Here is a 22,201-nt window from a genome sequence, read left to right as displayed (position 1 = left end):
ATAGCTGCGGTTGTACAATTACTGTTGTATATTGGTATGAGAGGCACTTGACTTTACTTTAGCAATATATTTTAATAGTTCACGAGTTTTCACAAATTATAACGGAATTTGTTTTATGAATTAATTTTATAATAATGATTTAAGATACCTGTGCTATGACTGATTTTATACAAGTTTCCAATCACGTGTTACAAACGTTGAGAGCCAATTAATTCAACTGGTGTTCATTTAAGCTTGTTTTTGATTTGACATCTTATTGTATGATTTTTAATCTTAATAGCACTTTGTGATCTTATGCTTGACCAATAATAAATTGAATTGTTGACATTAGTTTTAATTAATTGCAATAAAATTTTACATATCATATTGTCGATTAAACATGTAAAGGACGTATGTCATGTTTAATGCATATAAAATTATTATTACTATAATTATTTAATTTTTTAATCAATGCCAACAAGAGAATTTACATCAGCAAAATTAAATTCTACTGAAAGTATTTATAAGTCTTGTCTACATAGAGAATTTACTATAAGCGTATGCTAAAATATATATTAAAGTTATTTATATAATTAAAATGTATTTTAATTTACAAATACAATAATAATTGAATATAATATACAGTCGTTATACATAGTTAAATTTAAAATAGTCGCTCCTGGCTCGTACCCGACGCAAAGCTACCCATAATGCAGGCTGCATTTCCACGCTGTACGGCAATGGACAACCTCTGCGCCAGGCAGGACCCGGAGTGACAAATCCCCTCTCTCTAAGGCGATAGCCAATCTCCCTGATTAAAGCAAGGGCATCCGACCCCCAATATCCTGACGTCTCGAACGCTAGTGGCACAATATATTATTTAATTGACTTAGTCCTTAATTAATAAAAATAATACAATGTTAATAATGCCTACAATGTGGTATAGTATTACGTATAAAGTGAACTACTGTTAAAGTTTTAAATTTTTGTCGTGTATAAACTAATGAAAATGATTCAAATAATCATATCATATGATGTATCACATAAACTGTACAAATGAAGAAACACTTTTTGAAATGACTTAAATATTTGACATGTATGTGAGATGTGTCAGTAGACATAACGCGTTTCGTTTGTATGTGATATTTTTGAGTTTCATATTATTGGCAGTTTCTGTTCCAAATTTAAACTATCAACGTGACGAATGTATTTTTTTTTAAATAAACGTAAAGTGCGCGAAAACCTTTACCGATTGGTTCCCCTGAGCGCGGTGAACGAAATAACATTCTTATAATACGCCCCACGGGGACATTTCCTTAATCGTGACTTTTGTTTAGATACCGCTTCTCATTACGTCTCCGCCATCTTACTTTTATGTTTTTTTATCGTTTCGCTTGTGAAAAAGTTTAAATTAATTTTGACTTTCTGACGTAAATGCGTCTAGAAAAACACGCAAAATACTCAGATGATCGTAACTAATTCAATAAATGTAAAAGTGTTTTTATTTGGTCGATACTCATCTTATAAATTAATCTCGACGACCTCCGTGGTCGAGTGGTATATACGGTTTTCATGGGTACGCCACTCCGCGGTCCCGGGTTTGATTCCCGGCAGAGTCAATGTAGATTATCATTAGTTTTCTATGTTGTCTCGGGTCTGGGTGTTTGTGGTGCCGTCGTTACTTCTGATTTTCCATAACACAAGTGCTGTAGCTACTTACATTGGGATCAGAGTAATGTATGTAATGTTGTCTCATATTTATTTATTTATTATTTATCTTATCATCATGAAATTTGCAAACGGCCAGTTAGGGGCACTGAAACGGATATAACAACTGCACACACTCGCTAAGAATGATGACGGAAACTAGATTTAATAACGATACTCCTTAAAGAAATATGTACCTAATAGTGTTAGTGACGCATGGTGGAGTGATGATTTACGCAAGACGGCTGGCAGGAGCTGGATACGAGTAGCCGAAGAAATACCACAGTGGCGTGCAATTGTGTCTTATATCCAGCAGTGGACTAATATGGGCTGCTGATGATTAATGTAAGTGAAATAGCAAAATCTATAGCAAAATATTAATTATAATATTTAATAACGATAGCCAGTTCAAGCCTTAGATACTTAGCCCGCTAGTTTAGAGATTTTAGGTATAAAAAATGTAACTCTTAGGATTCAAGCTCGCTTCGTACCAAATTTCCTTGTATAATACTTACAGAGAGACAGCCAGTGTTACTTTAGCATTTATAATATTAATATACATTATGCAGTTACTATTTTACCTTATTCTCGTATCATTTTAATATTTGAATCGTTTTAGTCGAAAGGATTTGGAGTTACACCGGAACTGCTCCCAGTAGTGTCTACTTACCCTAGGATATTTGGAGAGGGACTATGTATTGAATATTTCCACCAACCCGCATTGGATTCCACCAATCCGCATTGGAACAGCGTGGTGGAATATGTTCCAAACTTTCTCCTCAAAGGGAGCGGAGGCCTTTAGCCCAGCAGTGGAAATTTACGGGCTGTTGTGTTGTGTGTGTATGTATTGCACTGCATCTGAATATATCTTGTTCGGTTTTCCAGCAATGCATAGATAAGCAAAACAATTATCGACACCGGTCAGTGACGATTTTATTTTAGTGGCAAACGAGCAGGAGGCTCACCTGATAGAAAGTGATTACCACCACCCATGGACATATGCAGTGGGGGCTTGCGGGTGCGTTGCCGGTTAAGGAAAGAGTAAGCTTTTTTTTTGAAGGTTCCATGTCGTACCGACTCATAAAATCTGCTAGCGAAATCTGAATGTTATAAAAATCTCGTTGTCATTGATTTTTGGACATCTAGGTGGTGTGATTGAAACACCGTTTTTTTTTCGAATCATTCCGTTCAACGTTGATCAATATAAAAAAGTATTTTGTCAAAGTACACTTTACAATAAATCCTTTTCGAATCGTCAATATTTCAACTCCACCGTTTCGGAAAACAGCCTCTAGCGAGAAGAGATTCGCATTATTGCTCTTTAAACAAACAGATTTACAATGACTCGCATATATTTATAGATGCCTGCATTGCATTTACCATACTTAATTGCACAAAGTTCTAATTATTTTGAACATCACTTGGTGGTAGGGCTTTGTGCAAGCCGGTCTGGGTAGGTATCACCCACTCATCAGTTATGAGTGAGCCAGTGTAACAGGCACAAGGGATATAACATCTTAGTTCCTTCCAAGGTTGGTGGCGCATTGACGATGTAAGGAGTTGTAATATTTCTTACAGCGTCATTGGGTGATGGTGACCACTTACCATCAGGTGGCCTATATGTATACCAAACTATATTATAAAAAAAAATTAAGATGACACAGTTATGATGCGTATCAAGTGTCCTTGAAATCGCTGATAACGCAACGTTCATTCCATAATTAGCTAAACCTGCGGCTTTACCCATGCGATAATTATAGCTACCGCCCTTTTGAAAGGTAAATTAAGTGGCCTGCCTTCCCCAAGCATCAAACTATCCCCATTCCAAAGTTCATCTAAATCGGTTTTATCATTGAGAGAGAACAGATAGAATTACTTTCACAATTTATAACATTGCTGGTTTATTAATTAATGTAAGAAATTAATTGTATTACTTGCATTTTGTTATGAAGATATTCAGTTGTTCCATTACTTGATTGTTTACTTTAGTTCTCTTTGTCTATCTAACATAAATAAATATCAATAAATATAAATGATAAAAGTATTGGAAATATTTACGTAGAAAACGTAATACTGCATTTGTATAGTAAAGTAAAATAAAGTAACAGCCTGTTAATTTTCCACTGCTGGGATTAGACCTCTTCTATTAAGGACAGGGTTTGGAACATATTCCACCACGCCGTTCTAATGCGTGTTGATGGAATGCACATGTGTCTAATTTCATCGAGAATTTCGATGAAATTAGACACATGCAGGTTTCCTCACGATGTTTTCCTTCACCGCTGAGCACGAGATTAATTATAGACACAAATAAAGCACATATATATGTATATTGGTGCTTGCGTGGGTTTAAACTTCAATCATCGGTTAAGATGCACGCGTTCTAACCAATAGGACATCTCAGTAAATATTACGTATAAAATTAGTTATATCACATAAAATTAACACCAGTACTAGATGTGCTGGAAAATTTATTGCACATAACACCCCTCCCACTTTCCGACGGAAATAGTTCGCAGATTTTCCGCTACTGTATTTCAAACCTACATGGTAATCTGAAAAATGAGAACAAGGTAAACTTTGTCCTTCCACTGTTTAACACGTAAAATATCAGTAGTACTTGCCCATTTTTCCCCACAATTTCGGTGAACTTTACATTTTCTAGCCACTCGGCCACCTCGGCTGAATATCAAATTAGTAAAATTTAAATAAAGCCACATTAAATTGATTGACACAATGACATATGTCAACGAGATATCAACGATATGGGTGCATTGAATTATTTCCGATCCATTACATGAACGACGACATATTTGTGGAGGAAAGCAATTTAGTATCCACTAATATGCACCGTGTCAATCATTGGTGGCACGGGTATGGATAATCTACTTTATAACACGCTTCGTTAGCCTCAGGGCTGGTGCTATGTTGTATTTAGGACTTGTTTCCATTAGCAGCAGTATCGATACTTTCGCTGCGGCATCATTTTTTTATTTTTTCCCTTTCTGCGGTACGGGACGTTTCAGACCTCGTAAGAAATCATAATTCCGGCGCGGTTATCAGACCCTATAACGTTTAAGAAACAAAAACTCGATGTGACGTGATCGAATTTTATTTCTCCAGTGCGATACATGGTCAAGGAGACGCCATATTAAGTTGATACACCATAGCATTCTATTTTCAATAGGCATTAAGAAATAGTACTGAAAATAGTACCTAATCTTGTGTTGCTCCAATATTTGCCTTGTGATAAAGAATAATATTTTATAATGGATGAGTATTTTGAGTACTATGCCAAAGCAGAAATTCGCCGCAAGACATATTGCAAATTATCTATTTGTCACTCTCCATCCAAAAGAGAGAAAAATCCAACTCGACTAGTAGGAGTTCAGATATAAAATCTTCGAAAAATAAGACCTACCTGTATCTGCATTTAAGTTGTTATATGCACTTGGACCTTTGTTTTACGTAACTTGTGCCCATAATAGCATCTGCTTTTACGATTTTCAATTTTAATTGAGGTCAAAACACTTCAAACAGCCGCTAATTTTCATGTCAATCATATGTCAGTAATCCACTTTGGTGCACGCTTGGTTAGGCACTGGAGAAAATTTTATTAATGGCTCCAACTTTTATGAGCTTCCGATAATATTAGCTATTTCCGTATAATATGTACGCTGGGGTTCGATAAAATAAATATTGTCGAATAATTTAGTCCACATTTTAAGTATCAAGATCATCTTTACTATAATTATAACATTGTTAATTTGAATATCAAGATGGCCTACTATAATTAAGTTATTGGCGTCTTTCTCACTATTTTCAAAAACGGTGGCTATTGTTAAAGCCAATCCTATAGAAGATCTTAATTGAACAACTAAATACGGAAATACAAAAGCACTCTCAATCTCTTTACTTCCAATTCGACACAACTGGAGTTCAAGGACTACCGTGTTATCCGAGGCACGACAGTGTAAACACTAGAAACCTTCTATCTTTGGTCTGCTAGTGAGAACCGTTAGAGGACTTGGCTCAGAATCCATTAAAGCTTCAGAAACTTGTTAATAAACTTGGAGCTATATACAAGACCATGGATTGAAACTAATACAAAGAATGCCCATTAGTTAGAACACGTGTCTTAACCGATGATTGCGGATTCAAACCCAGGCAAGTACCACTGAATATTCATGTGCTGAATTTGTGTTTATAATGGCGGTAAAGCAAAACGTCGTAAGGAAACCTGTGTGTGTCCAATTTCATAGAAATTCTGTCACATGTGTATTCCACCAGCCTTCATTGGAACAGCGTAGAGGAATATTTTCCAAACCTTCTCCTCAAAGAAAGAGGAGGAGGAGGAATGGGAAATTTGCAGGCTATTATTGTTGTTGTTGCTGTTGTTGTTTATAAGGCTGTTAAGAAATAATCGCAAGACCTCCCGAACATCGAGCGCTACCAAGAATTACCATACCGTGAGAAATAATCACACCATGCATTCCTTGAAGCTACCACCTGTTGCCAGCGTCGCTGCTTTGTTTCGCAAGACCTCCCGAACATCGAGCGCTACCAAGAATCACCATACCGTGGGGACCATTCAGTGATTTACCGATTTCGTTATAAATATGTAATTCAGACTACAGAACTTCACTTTCTGTTCTGACATCGAACAGACTGTCACGTATTATAAATTAGAAATAATTAATTATTATAAATTAGAATTACTTAAATAAACGTATAAGTTAAATTCGTTCGGTTTCATTCTGCATCCTCAACGGCAGCCCTACGTAATTGGCGCAGTCGGTAGGATGCTCGCGGAACGTTTCGCGTAGAAGATTTCCGTAATCGCGTGAAGCCCCGCCGTAGCTTGTCTAGCTGCTGCATCCAGAGCATCCGAATCTACGAGTAATGCTGCACGAGAGGTATCCAGACATCGATAACGCAGAGAGACCGAAACATGTTCATGACAGCCCCAGAGATCCTATGTCTCTATCAGCACTATTTTCGACAAAAGTCTCCAAATAGCTGCTGATCCTGCGGAGGGAGTTGTTAAGAAATAATCGCAAGACCTCCCGAACATCGAGCGCTACCAAGAATTACCATACCGTGAGAAATAATCACACCATGCATTCCTTGAAGCTACCACCTGTTGCCAGCGTCGCTGCTTTGTTTCGCAAGACCTCCCGAACATCGAGCGCTACCAAGAATCACCATACCGTGGGGACCATTCAGTGATTTACCGATTTCGTTATAAATATGTAATTCAGACTACAGAACTTCACTTTCTGTTCTGACATCGAACAGACTGTCACGTATTATAAATTAGAAATAATTAATTATTATAAATTAGAATTACTTAAATAAACGTATAAGTTAAATTCGTTCGGTTTCATTCTGCATCCTCAACGGCAGCCCTACGTAATTAGGCTTCTAATTAGGGTTTTAATTATAAATAATATTTATTTTAAATACACTCGAACGTTTTTTATTTCCTCATAAGGCTTTTAGTGTTGATTTTCTGCATGCATGTGGTACGAGTTTTAAACGTAAACTATTACGTTAGCTTTAATAAAATATGCATTATGCTATAGAGGAAAGTGCAGCGTCCCACGCGGGTAATTTGAAAGTTACTCCATTTAACTTTTTCTAACGCATACGTTTTCGTTTCAGAACTCGGACTAGTATTAGCAAATGGAAAATATAGACAATTGTGTATATGTTTTATGTTTTGTTACTGTTATATTGTTGGATAATGAATATTTTTGAGCCATTCACATTATAAACACAATTTCTCACTTCTTAGATCCCAATTCCCCATTAGAATGATTATAAATTCTGACTTCACCAATGCCTATGGGTGGTGCTTTCCCTGATGTTGTCACAAGATAGTAAAAGACGAGATGGCCCAGTGGTCGAGACGCGTGCATCTTAATCGATGATTTCGAGTTCAAACCTGCTTGGGGTCAGCACCACTGAATATCCACGTGCGTATTTTGTGTTTATAATTCATGCTCGGAAGTGAAGGAAAACATCGTGAGAAAACCAGCATGTGTAAAATTTCATAGAAGTTCTGTCATATTTGTATTCTACAAACGCGCATTGGTACAGCGTGGTGGAATATGTTCCAAACCTTCTCCTCAAAGGAGAGGAGGCCTTAGCCCAGCAATGGGAATTTTGAAGGCTGTTGTTGTTGTTATTGTAACGTCTCTAAATCGTATCTTAACTTTAATAATATTAAAGCATATTATGTACAATATTTCTTCATTCAAATCCAATTTAATCTAAATATTCGTAACAGAATAAAAGCTTTTCTCGCGAACACTGTAACAAAAATTACCAATTTATTCTCATTGTTCGATATAAATTCGAAACATTTTATAAGTATGACAGTTTTCGTAACATAATAGAAGTTATTATTGATGGTTTTTAACGCTAAACCAAGTAACATTCGGGGAATAATGTACGCTAAATTTGTACAAGCAAATGCTATTAAGCAAAGAAACGAATTGGATTAAATGGTCTATGACATTCGGGACACTATTTGAAACCTTTTTTATCTATCTTTATCTGTAGTTTTAGTTTATTTTGTTAACCTTTAATTCTATAATGCTCTCTAAACTCAATTTTTATATTTCAAGGTATTTATACTTCAAAAATATTGTTCAATATTTCTACATTGAATTTTTGGAATGATACAAAGAGAACTTAAACAAAAGACGAATTTAAGTTTTACAATGAGTTTTATTAATTTATATGTATATTAATATTATAAATGTGAAACTCTGTTTGTCAATCTGTAACTCTTTCACGACCAAACCGCTGAACCGAGTTTCATGAAATTTAGTATGAAGCAAAAAGCTACTTTTTTCCTAACACACGACAATGAATCCGCGGGCTACTAATGGCATTGTATGTGTGTAAAAGCTTAACGGTAATTGTTACAGCTCAAAGGTTGTATAAGGAAAAACAACTATTCCTTAAAAAAAATCTTTGAATTCATATATATTTGAGTATATTAACCATCTCAACCAATCTCGTTTTCAAGGTCATATGTTTCTAATATACATTCTAATCACAAATATTTTATTTACGACATCACATTAAAAACCTCTGAAATTATTAGTATTTCTCTACAAAATTGTATATGTATTTATTAAACATAAAAACCTTCCTTTTGAATCAATCTATCTATTAAAAAAAAAAAAAAACAAAAATGTCCATTTTGTAATTTTAAAGATCAGCATAAATACGCACGGGAAGCGACTTTGTTTTATACTATAATGATACACACCAAAACTGGTATAAAGCTTGTATTTCGTAGTATCTCACTATGGTTCTTTGTGTGAGGAACTTTTTTAAATTCAAAAATGAAAAAGGTCCAATATCGATTCGATGAATGTCAGCCCTGGCGTTAACGAGGTGTGCAGAGACAACGTTGCCTGGGCGCCTTCCGCAAACTCGAATATTCGCCACATCAAAGGCGGCTTTTATTTTTTCATATACCAGGTCATTGCCCCCGGGTTTTTATTTAATATATCACATTCATGACTTAAGGCTTATTACAGTGGAATCGCGTGTAAATCGTCGTTTTATTATTTGCTTGATTTTATCCCTTTTATTTGGTGAGATCAGCGCGCAAACTGCATGAAAAACGAATATGGCATATTTTCGCAGATGGCTGCTTGTCTGAGCTCTAGCTTGCTCAGCAAACGTACTCGTAGATCAATGACCTCAACGGTAATACCTTTGATGGACTGATATTTCCGCCGAGCAGGAGATGAATTATAAACACAAATTAAGCACATAGTGGTGCTTGCCTGGGTTTGAACTCGCAATCATCGGTTAAGATGCATGCGTTCTAACCACTGGGCCATCTCAGCTCCAGTGATAGATATTATAAAGTAAGTAATGTTAAGTACGATAAAACATCTTTAAATTCACAGGACCAAAGAATTTCGCGAGCACTAAGAACAATTTGAAACAAACTCAATCTTCAAAAAAAGTTCCATGGTTTAGCATTTGTAGCACAAAATCTTAGTATACTAATATACTAGCTGTGCTCCCGACTTTATTCGCGTTTAAATCTAACAAAATATTTATTGTTTTTTAACTTTTTTAATTATAAAAATCGATCATGTGTGTATTGAAAATTACACTTACAAAAAAACATTAGGAGTAAATAACCTAACAGAATAATTTATCTTAAATCTTTGCATAATTAATTATTATAAAAACAAAAACCAACGGCATATTTTATAATACTGAAGAAGTCTTTTAGCCCGTTGTTCCGAATGAGTCGTGTATACGTCATTCTTATAGAAAAACTGACATAATTACAAATACCAGCCCCCAGCTAATCCAACCGACAGTGGAAACTAAGCGTTTGTTCTCTTCACACAAAAGCATAAAATAAAATATCTTGCCTTAAAACTAAATTAAGAAATATGCATGACATTAAACATTGTTCGAACAAAAGATATTTTCAATTTAAATACTAATGGGTTGTGGAATTGAATTATTTGAATAAGTTAATGCAATAACTCTATAAAATGAATTAGTATCTTTAATCAAATCACCTGCTAACTATGACTTTTCAAAATTAAAAATAAGTTATTTTTAATAAATTAAGACGTTTTTTAAAGTTGTTAATTTTTAAGCCATTTAGTTTATTATTACATACATTTATAATTTAGTATTTAACTAAGATGGCTTTGTATTTTTAAATGTTGAAAAATAGTAATTGATTTTATCGTAGTATCTTCTTGGTAGAATCTACGGTCTGAAACGGGAATCTTCACTTAATATAGTTTTTTAAGTGACGTTTTAAAAGTGACTATAAAAGCTTACTTGAATAAAGTATGTTATGATTTTTGACGTTGACAGTTTGATGTTAGCGATACAACAGCCTTTGTGTAGCTTGAGCATATTAAGCCATTAGTCTATTAATTATTTTATTCATAATTATTTACTGGTCGAAGATGGAATATATTATAATCATAACGTCGACAAATCTCATATGTCCTATACCGATATAAGTATAAGTATCACTACAGATTATAAAACATAGTCCGACCGCGTCTGTCTGTATGTCTGCGATAAACTCCAAAACTAATAAATGGATAAGGAAGGTTTAGTTATATCATTTATCAAGGTTTTTGTGTAAATAAGTTGAAATAGAACGACAATTGTTAAACATGTCGGAAACAACAAAAAATAAATAAAAGGTAAAAATATAAAACAAAAATATCATGTCCACCCGCCTGAGTTGACATGGCCCAGTGTTTAGAACGCGTGCATTTTAACCGATGATTGCGGGCTGAAATCCAGGCAATCATTACTGTATATATGTGCTTAATTTGTGTATATAATTCATCTCGTGCTCGGCGGTGAAGGAAAACAACTGGATGTGTATAATTTCATAGAAATTCTACCACATATGCATTCAACCAACCCGCATTGGAACAGCATTGTGGAATATGTTCCAAACCCTCAACCTAATAAAAAAGGAAATTTACAGGCTGTTACTTCACTTTATGTCCACCCGTGTAAAGCCAGGACGGAACGCTAGTGATATAGACTTATGACCTCATGTGAATCAGTTCAGAACTTTCCAGACTTATTTAAGTCAATAATAAAGTTGTAAAAGTAAAAGGTAAAGTCGCAGACAGTGAATACCACATCTGGGTCAAAGCAGATGGGAATGCATGGAATTTATTTCACTGAGTAGCTTTACTAGAAATAATTGTGGCAAAATTTCATATAAACGATTACAGATATATTTTTTACTTTCCTATTGAATTAAGCAAGGGGATTAGTTGCAGATAACAGGGGTATAAGTACGTATTCTATCCCAAGTTGGTATATCAAAGTCACTTCTTATAAATTTAAGGAAGAAAAAATATTATAATTTCTAATACACTGTGAGTACTCTTTTTTCGAAGGAAACCTACTACAGATCCCGAAGAAAATAGCACGAGATAGATTCCACTTGATATTGAAGAAAGAAAGCGGGTACTACCTTTTTTTCAATAAACCTAAAAAAATATTTAGTCATCTGGCTCTATCAAGTTATTGGTAGTAATATCCTGTATGTATCCGTGCCAGACCTTATCACCTTATAAAGAAGAAGGTTTGAAGCTATTTCCACCACGCTGCTCCAGTAGGTTGATGAATCCACACATGGCAGAATCTTATCCAACACGTATGGATTTCTCACGATTTTCCTTCACCGTGACGAGAAGAATTGCAAGCACCAATCTACACTCATATTATAAACGTGAAAGTATCTTTGTCTGCCTGTCTGCCTGTCGCTCTTTCACGATCATACCAAAGAACCGAATTTGATGAAATTTGGGGTGAAGCAAATTCGGACTTCAAAGAAGGAAATAGGCTATGCTTTCTGCCTAATACATGACAACCAACGTCATAAAACGCGAGGGAAGCCGCCGATGACAATTAGTAATACTTACATGTATAATAAATACCCGGCAGTCCATTACGGCTCTAACAGATGCAAGAAGGGAATATGTATTAACTGCGAAAAACCGAACAATAAATCGTATTCAATTAATAGCCAAACTATAATCATTCGAGCACATAACAATGAAACATTACAACATATTTTGTCGATTACGTCATTAATTTGACGATAAACCGATATTGCTTTGAATGATTTAACTACAACAACGTTTGCCATAATTAATGACGTGTATCCTCTAGAAACTGTGCTCTATAATCCAAATAATATTATAAATACGAATTCTGAGGATTGATGTATACAACAATATCATCCTGTAAATTTCGCACTGCTGCGCTAAGGACTCCTCTCCCTTTGAGGAGAAGGTTTGGAACATGTTCCACCACGCTCTTCCAATGTAGTTGGTGGAATACACATGTGGCAGAATTTCTATGAATTTAGATATATGGCTTCCTCGTGATATTTTCCTTCACCCCCGAGCACGAGATGAATTACACAAATTAACTACATGAATGAGTGGTGCTTTCCTGGGTTCCAATCACTGGGCCATCTCGCTTCTCTAATGGATGTATGGATGTATGTATGTTTGTTACTCTTTCACGAAAAAACTACTGAACGGATTTGTATGAAATTTTACAGTAATATAGATTCTACATCAGAATAAAACTTAATAAAATAATAATAAGTAGGAATTCCATTACATCGAGATTATCGCTGTTATACATCACGATCAGTATAAAAGTAAATGATTTAGACATGTGTCTTGATAGTCAGCCTCTATTCAATCAAAAAGTAAAGAATTTCATTTGTGCTCAATTTTAATTTTAATTTCAATCGCATATTTTAATGTATGTTTTTATTTTCTATTATATAATTTTAGTTTAAATAATGTTTAATTTATATTTTCAATAATATGCACGACGCACGTTGAGACTACCTGTAAATAGTAGAACTTTTACTTTGATAATTTTGAAATGTTATTTATTTTTCATGTGATATTGTATCTACTGTTGGTTGTCCTAATAAAACACATACGCCAAAATTTACGATGATTTTATGTAATTTGGTCATAATATATACATATAAAGTACCCGTCGAAGCCGGGGCGGGTCGATAGTAAATAATATATAATATCTAAAGCAGACATAATCATTAGTGATGTGTGTGGTTTCGGCTCATTAGGTATTTATTAATTGTTATTTCACCAAACATAAGATTCGTGCTCAGTTAATTGCTAATATCATAACTTACCTTGTGTAATCACATTGTATGTGTAATTTCGTATTTGTCGATGGAAAACAACGTGTCAGATGAATCTCTACTAAATGGGAAACGTTCTCCTGAAAAGGAATGGAGACCTATTCCCAACAGTGGGACTTTTTTATATAAACTAGCGACCTATGGCTTTGCATGGGTGTAATTCGATACTAAAAATACTGCAGAATTTGTTTATTTATGACATCACATTAGAAACTTCTAAAATTATCAGTGTTTCTTTACTATATTGTCCATGTATTATGTACAAAAACCTTCCTCTCAAATCACTCTTTCTATTAAAAAAAAAACCCGAATCAAAATTCGTTGCGTAATTTTAAAGATCTAAGCATATATAGAGACAGACAGCGGTAAGCGACTTTGTTTTATACTATGTAAAGATTTATATAATTATAAAATTCTCTTAAATTTCAAATATTTTATCCGCGTCATTTAATCTCTAATAGTATTACACAAATTTAAATTAATTACTTCGTGGTATGGCTTTGTACAAGCCCGTCTGGTTAGGTGGTAGGTTTGAAGGGTGAGTGAGCCAGTGTAACTACAGGCACAAGGGACATAACATCTTAGTTCCCAAGGTTGGTAGGACATTGACGATGTAAGGAATAGTTAATATTTCTTACAGCGTCATTGTCTATGGGTGGTGACCACTTACCATCAGGTAGACCATATGCTCGTTCGCCAACGTATACCATAAAACAAAAAAAAACAAACAAATAATACCTTAATGAAAAAAAGAACGTCTACAAAATTGGACTAAAGAATTACAAAACTACCACGACTGTCAGTATAGAACTTTTGTAATTATTAAAATATAATTATCGTTGGACTCCTTACGTTTCAACTAATAATTTTAGAATTATGCAACAAAACAATAGCACTAAGTGAAACTGCCACTGGTCCGTAATATGGCTTCTTAGAAGAACCAACAAGGAACTCACATTTACAACTACACCACATGTACACACACAAAAACGAACATTGATGTGTGCGTACACTCACCACTACATTGAAAAGCTCACACATATGCAATAAGAGCTCGACGCTAGATGCCTTATAAATGTAATTCACACATTCATAAAAAATGACGCTAAAGGCACACGAATGAAATATGAATCTATTCTATCGCTATATAAATTATTGTAACACTCGCAGATATTACTCACACATACGTAGCGTATAATAGGCAATCTAACTTATTCATGAATCTCTGAAACTATGTAGATTTATTTCTTTATGTATTTCGTATTTATTTTTTTGGACGTAATAAGGGATATAATATCTTACCCAAGGTTGGTCGCGCATTGGCGATGTAAGGAATAAAAATTAATATTTCTAAGAGCGCAGTGGTGGTGACCATTTACCATCATGGTGGCCCATATGCTCGTCCACAAATCAATAACAATAATAAGCGAATACCTTTTTTCTTCGTAGAATATGGAAATTATTATACAAGATGTTCAACTAAATATGGAGTAAAAACTTAAAGTTTCTATGTGTGCACTACACACACAGAGAAGTAATGACTATATAACATACATGCCACGCGAATACTTAAGAAGAGAGCGGCGACGGTAGAACCATGACGGTAATTATGACGTCACGCTTTACGGAATAAGACCATATTATAGAAGTATGAATAATTTATATCTTTACCAAAATAAATCCTATTGTTTTCAAGACTGTTTCAATTCATTCAAAGTACTTTTTGAATTATTCAAATCGGCTATTCCATTCAATAGATATTACGAATTTTAGAAGTCATAAAAAAAGAAAAATTAAGAAAGAAAAACTAAATATAACTACTAACGTAATTAAAAAAAAAAACAACAACAAAACAATGATAATTAACGTGTCCTAAAAGGTGTACCATTCAGCTTCCAAGTTGGGTTCCAAGAACCCAACGCCTATTTTCAATGGTATGCTGTGTGGTTGCGACGGGCTGTGACAATATGTATATGGTAGTATATACTAAACACTACAACTCTCACTCCTTTAATATTAACATAACGGAACTAACATTCAAAATAGTATTACGTTTAAAAAAAATTGAAATAAAAGGTAAAAATATAAATAAGATCTTATGTCCATCCGTGCGACACCGGATAAACTTAAATCAGATACACCACGTTTCAGAGAATTTAGTATATAATTTTATTATATAAGTACCTACAATTTGTAGCTTCACCTGCTTTAAATTTCGTGAACGTTATATAACTATATAAATCTTTTCACTCACAAAAGCACACCATTCCACAATATTAGTATGAGTGCATGCTTTCTAGATGAGTTCGAAATTTTTAATATAGAAAATTTATTATAATATTTATTACATTCATTTCATTTGAGATAGCGGTCACCCCATAGACCGAAGTAAATAAATGTATATTATTAAAAGATCATTTGTATATTGTACTTAAAACACAAGCCTGCGTCTTTCATAGAGTTTGATGATGTACCTACATAATATGCTTTGTACTAAGAATGTAATCTAGCTAAACTTAGCCTCGGCTTAGAATCAAGATAGTAATATACATGAGTAAGATTACAAGAGGGATATTCACTTAGAACGAATTCGAAACTCACCTTAAACCACGATCGTTAAATATCACAATGTGAGATTTGAAATTGTTTTACATATTTTTTTTACACAGCTTATAAATTTCCCAATGCTAAGCTAAAACCTCCTTTCCCTTTGAGGAGAAGATTTTTGGAGTATATTCCACCACGCTGCTCCAATGCGAGTTGGTGGATACACATGTGACAGAATTTCGATGAAATGATGTTTTCCTTCACCACCGAACGCGAGATGAATTGAAACGACATGGTTTGAACTATCATCGTTTAAATGGTCACCATCGTCATAGATAGTGGTGCTATACGAAATATAATCCATCCCTTAAATATTCAATTTGCGAAGATTTCAAAGTAATAATGTCATAAATTGTAATATAGTGATGTAGGATACTGACATTATCAAAATCGTAAAAGAAAATCACGATCATAATTTCTATCTAGCTGAGTAAATCCTGCCTGGTGGACTCAAGAATCAAGAATCAAAATGATTTTAAAGATACTCTTAGGTGTCAAATTATCATTGTCAAAAATAATTTATCATAACAAACAATGATAAATTTTGAAGACAAGAAAAATTTACAAGTACCCACATTTTTGCTAAAATCAAACATAAAATATAATCTGAATATTGATGATGAAATGTTTTTTTATCAAATGTCGATGGAAAGGCTACATTAGATACATCAGTAATGTGATTACAACTGATCACGGGGATTACCATAAGATTATTAAGGGATTAATGGGTTAATGGACGCTCTGCGCTACTTTTAGAAAATACATCGTCTGTAATGTTTAATATTCTTTTAATAATTCAACGAAAGCGTTTTAAGCCAATGTAGTAGATGGACTTGCTTTTTATTTTTAACTAGAGACCCAACCCGGCTTCAATTATCGATAAAAAATATATTATTTCATAATACCTGTTTACTTCCAAACAGGATATATTAATTTAAACAATTGTATTAACTAACATGACTTTGTATATTTTAAATGTTGAAAAAAAATAAATACTTAGTTTCTTTCTTCTTTTCGGTAGAATCTACTTTCCGAACCGGTGGTAGCTTCTAGTGTTGCCCAAATGCAAGAACAAGACGAGACTTAGCCAGTCTTGGTCTTGGTCTTGCGCCAATACTCCTGGTCTTGGTCTTGGTCTTGGTCCTGCGCTCCCAGTCTTTGTCTTGGTCTTGGTCTTGCAGCAAGAGTCTTGCAATTCTTGCAATTACCTATTAGTCTATTATTATTTATTAAAGTTTATTTTTAATCTTAGAAAAACGTATTAGAATTGAAACATTGTGAGCTTGAATTAACATAGCCATAGTAAAGATCAAGCAGATTAATAAATTACTGAAGATTTGATAAGAAATTTGAAAAATCAACTGACCTAAATAAATAAATCCTGAACGTCACTATACCTCCAAAGTTACTATTCCTCGTGGACAAAGTCGCGGGCACTGCTAGTAAATACTTACTCTCATCATCTCTCTCAGACATATTCGGGCTGGTAAGCAATACAAAAGTCTTATCGCAGACTTTATGTTTTATTAGTAGGTAAATATCTACGCTTTTTATATTATTTTATTAGTATTGTTTTACACGTTTCAGGTATATTTAAAAGTGGCTACAATATATATCAAATGGGTGATATTTGAACACTTTTTTGCTATTTTTTCTTGTAAAAACTTAAGAAATATAATGACTGAATGTACAATAATAGTACCTAACTAATTAGTTTAAAACTATATAATCAATATTATAATATATATACTTACTAGAATAAATTATTATGACATCTACTACCTATCCTTACCGTTTTATCGTAATCATAATACTACTTGCGTGATCATTATAATGTATTCATTTTCATTCTAAGCACTCTGAAACTTATTTATTCCTTAGAACACCTGTAGGAACTCTTAAAATTCGAAATTATTTTGCATGAGTATACCTACGCCCTGTGGCGGCCATAAAATAGTGTCAAATGTTGTGATTTCGGCGCGGCGGCAACGATTGTTGTATATGATTTCAAAAGAAGCCGCCGGCACGTGTATCCTAACCATGTACTTCCGAAAAACGGCAAATTTCTTTGAGAAGTAAGTACAAAACCTTTGATGCCGCATTATCAAAGTGCCGATAATTAAAACATAACTATGCATGCACTCAGTTTGATTTTAATGGATATTTTTATATTCGCTATGTAGGTATGATTATAGTATTAGTCGTAATGAGCATAGGTCCAGTTTTTCATATTCTTTGATACAGTTTTTTGCGTCTCATAGAATTCCTAAGCGTACCTATACACCGAACTGTTACACCTAACTACTCCGAGAAATAGCGTTAAGCCCTAGCTGCAAGACGCAAGAGTCTTGCAGGCCATGTCTTGTTCTTGCTCAAGTCTTGCACGGTAAGTCTTGGTCTTGGTCTTGCAAAAAATACGCGGTCTTGTTCTTGGTCTTGGTCTTGCAAAAACGCAAGAACAAGACCAAGACTGCAAGACCAAGACTGAATTTGGGCAACACTAGTAGCTTCATTTAATTGTTAAATGCCTATTCAAAAGTGCTTGTAAAAGCCTACGTGAATAAAGTTTATTTTGATTTTTGATAGCACTCAGGTCGATTCTTCCAATAAAACAGATTTGTAAATGTAATCTTCGGAAGTAATGAACATTTACATCCTACATTCAAATAAACTAAGCTCTGTATAATATTTGTAGAGACTATCTCCTTGTTCAAGTTTTCATGGGTAAAAATAGGCAAACATAGATTTTTCATCGTAAAGGACAAAATTGTTTTCGGCCAGGGAAAGTTATTGCGAGTTCATCACAATTATATGAATGGTTTAAGAACTGTTTTAATTTGGTTATAAGACAAACTAAGGAATATTAATTTTCATTCTTATAAATTGAGAGGCATGCTCATAATAGTAAGTCGTTTACTATATACGAATTATCAATAGTTCTCGATATAGTTAAGGTCGTTAAGCAATCAGATATTTTATATGATGCCAGTGACTATACTAACTGACTAACTCTTAGATGATCACTCACCTTTTGTGATCGACGAGTGATAGAAAGTCAGTATATAAATTGTAATAACAAACCTAACCTAACCTAACAAAGCCGACATTGAAGACAAGACCAGTGAGAGAACGAGCATCAGATCACCAGTTTCCGTGCTATTGTTACAACTATTATATATTCTAATAACTTAGGCCAGCAATAATGGTATCAAGAAAATGTTCATATATCTTTTACGTCCTGTCAAAACTATATCTATCGCATTCTGGCAATGGTAAAATACATAAGCGAAGACAAAGATAAATATGAGTTGTACTGTCTTACCTGTAAAGCGGCTTGCCACCCGCGTGTCTGAACCAGAGCACCATGTAGACTCTGTCCTCGTTGGAATCAGGTTCAATGTCGCAAGGCAGGGTGGCGGTACGCCCCACCACCGCCTCAACATCCACCGTCGACACTGGAACAAAGTCGACTAAAATTTAATTGATTTGGGTACTTTACGAAACATTGCTTACTATGCATAACATTATTTTTATTTTTCCATTCATAGTAGTCAAAGAGCCGAGATGGCCCAGTGGTTAGAACGCGTGTATCTAAATTAATGATTACGGGTTCAAACCCAGACAAGAACCACTGAAAATTCATGTGCTTAATTCATATCATTCATCTCGTGCTCGGTAGTGAAGGAAAACATCGTGAGGAAACTTACATGTGTCTAATTTCATAGAGATTCTGCCACATGTATATTCCACCAAACCGTATTGGAAAAGCGTGGTTGAATATGTTCCAAAACCTCTCCTCAAAGAGAGAGAGAAGACTGGCCCAACCGTGGGAAAATTTACAGGCTGTTGTTGTTATTATACTTATAATTAAAACATTATAATATAATATTTTCAGTCTTCTTGATACTTTTAATAAGTAGCGAATAAAACGAGTCAGTAATTATTTTTAATAAAACCAGAGTAGTACCTCTTTACTTGTAGTTTCTTTGCTTTCCCAGCAATTACACTTCTATAGAATTTTAAATGCTCGTTTTTCTATTTCTCAACCGACTTCATACAAATTCTTCTCCTCATAAAAACCTTTTTAAAGCAAGTTTCATCATGGCAATATATACTTTCGATTACTTTATTACTTTTCGATTTTTAAAGAACGATGAAAAGATATCTTAATGCATACAAAAATAGTTAACACTAAAGGAGAAAGAGCGGAAAGTAGCTTTTTCTGAAGTGATAATTATTTAATAATGATGATTAAAATTGTCTGATAAGGAACTTAAACGTTTTTGAATAAAATTTATTTAAAGGAATTCATTCTTAATTGATACAAACACTAGCTTACACAAAAAATACTTTTAAATATTGAAATAAAACTAGTTATAACGGTAGCCAGTAGTCTACCCGTGACCACGAACGCTGTAAAGTGCTCGAAACGTCGGGATGTCAAAAATAATTATTATACGCGATTCAAATCCGTTACAACTAGTTTTATTTAAATGTGGAATAATCGCGAAAATTTAAGACAACATTACTTTTAACTACTATATCTTGTACTTAATTCATGTAATCCTCATCATTTACTTGTAGAAAAATTGTAACATACAAAATAATACAGCATACTACACTGGGCGATAGGTCTTTATGACCTCATACACGTCTGGGTAGGTATTACCTCATCAGACATTCACCCTTAAATCAAATTTAATATTTATCTGTGCTGATTTGTAGAATACCTTTAGAACTTAAAATGATAATTTGTGAATAATATAGATAAACAATATTAATACACACAGACAAAAATAAAACGTAACATCTAAAAACTTTGGACATTAAACAAAAACATGTAAGGGGCGGTGTTATCAGTAAGCAGTGATATCTTATTTATTTATATATTTTTTATGGTATAGGTTGGCGGACGAGCATATGGGCCACCTGATGGTAAGTGGTCACCATCACCCATAGACATTGACGCTGTAAGAAATATTAACTATTCCTTACATCGTCAATGTGCCACCAACCTTGGAAACTAAGATGTTATGTCCCTTGTGCCTGTAGTTACACTGGCTCACTCACCCTTTAAACCGGAACACAACGATACTGAGTACTGTTATTTGGCGGTAGAATAACTGAATAGTGGGTGGTACCTACCCACACGGGCTTGCACTGAGCCCTACCACCAAGTAAAAATCTTTTAGGCAACAACAAAATCATTGATAAAATATTAACTTATATCTTTTATGATATATAATTTGAAACATCCTAGTCTCGTTTGCCTAGAATTCTAGATATTTTCACGAGACTCACTGCAATGCTACAGCGTGGCATATTATAATTTATTACCGACGATCAGCAATAAACGATTCACGGATTCTCATATTTCTTAGTCAGCTTACCCTATTTTTATCATTGGCAATTCAATGCAACGTATCTGACAACTAATTTGTGGACTTTTTATTATTAATGTACATATACCTATCTATGCCAGGTTTTGCCATAGATGAGATACAAATATGAGTAAATATTATCAAAAATGTTCTTTTAGAAATTTATTGAAAGAATGTACATTTTGAATGTGTGTAAAATTGTTACTCTTGTATTTTTATTGTTATGTCTATTAGTTTATTAAAATTAAAATCAACATATTTTTTTTATTTAAAAAGGCATTTTATTTACTATAAGGATATTATTCTATTATTCCTTTTTCTTCACGCAGATTACTATTTCAAAAAGATACCACTGGGAGGAGAAGAATTATTGTCCTCTTCAACCATCTTCTACATGAATCAGAAAGCTCTGGTCGAAAAGAACCTCCAGAGTCTTGGAATAGTTCTCAACTGATGGCATAGCTGATCTCGATCAACCCATTGATAGCTTCGAGCGCTCTTAGAAGTTGCATGATTACGCCATTATGAAGGTCGTAGGTTCAGATCTGCCAGAAAATTCTTAGCCACATCGCGGACGATTGATATAAATTATTTATTCAATCGTGACAATCCAAAATAACTTATCTACAGTCTGCTCTAATCACAAGAAATCAAAAGCTAAATAAACAAAATTTGACATCGCATTGACGCGTCATCATTAGTCGAAGGCATGAATAATCTATGATATTCATTATGGATTAGCGACAAAATTGCTTGAAAAATGGAAAAGTGTTGTATTATAAATAAAGGTACATTA

The 22,201-nt window shown here is 34.0% G+C and overlaps 1 protein-coding gene across 1 annotated transcript in view; it reads right to left on the bottom strand.

Moving 5' to 3' along the window:
• The window catches only part of LOC124538753 (hemicentin-2-like), a 225,165-nt gene that overhangs the window by 97,983 nt on the left and 104,981 nt on the right, over positions 1-22,201 (bottom strand). The window contains exon 3 of the mRNA XM_047115935.1: positions 19,347-19,494. Within this exon, the coding sequence (XP_046971891.1) occupies positions 19,347-19,494 (148 nt within the window). The remainder of the gene's footprint in view (positions 1-19,346; positions 19,495-22,201) is intronic.

This window comes from Vanessa cardui, chromosome 21 (assembly GCF_905220365.1).
Source record: "Vanessa cardui chromosome 21, ilVanCard2.1, whole genome shotgun sequence".
NCBI classification, from domain to species: Eukaryota; Metazoa; Arthropoda; class Insecta; order Lepidoptera; family Nymphalidae; genus Vanessa; species Vanessa cardui.
The sequence above is the reverse complement of the archived record's forward strand: the minus strand, read 5'-3'. Positions and strand labels throughout refer to the sequence as shown.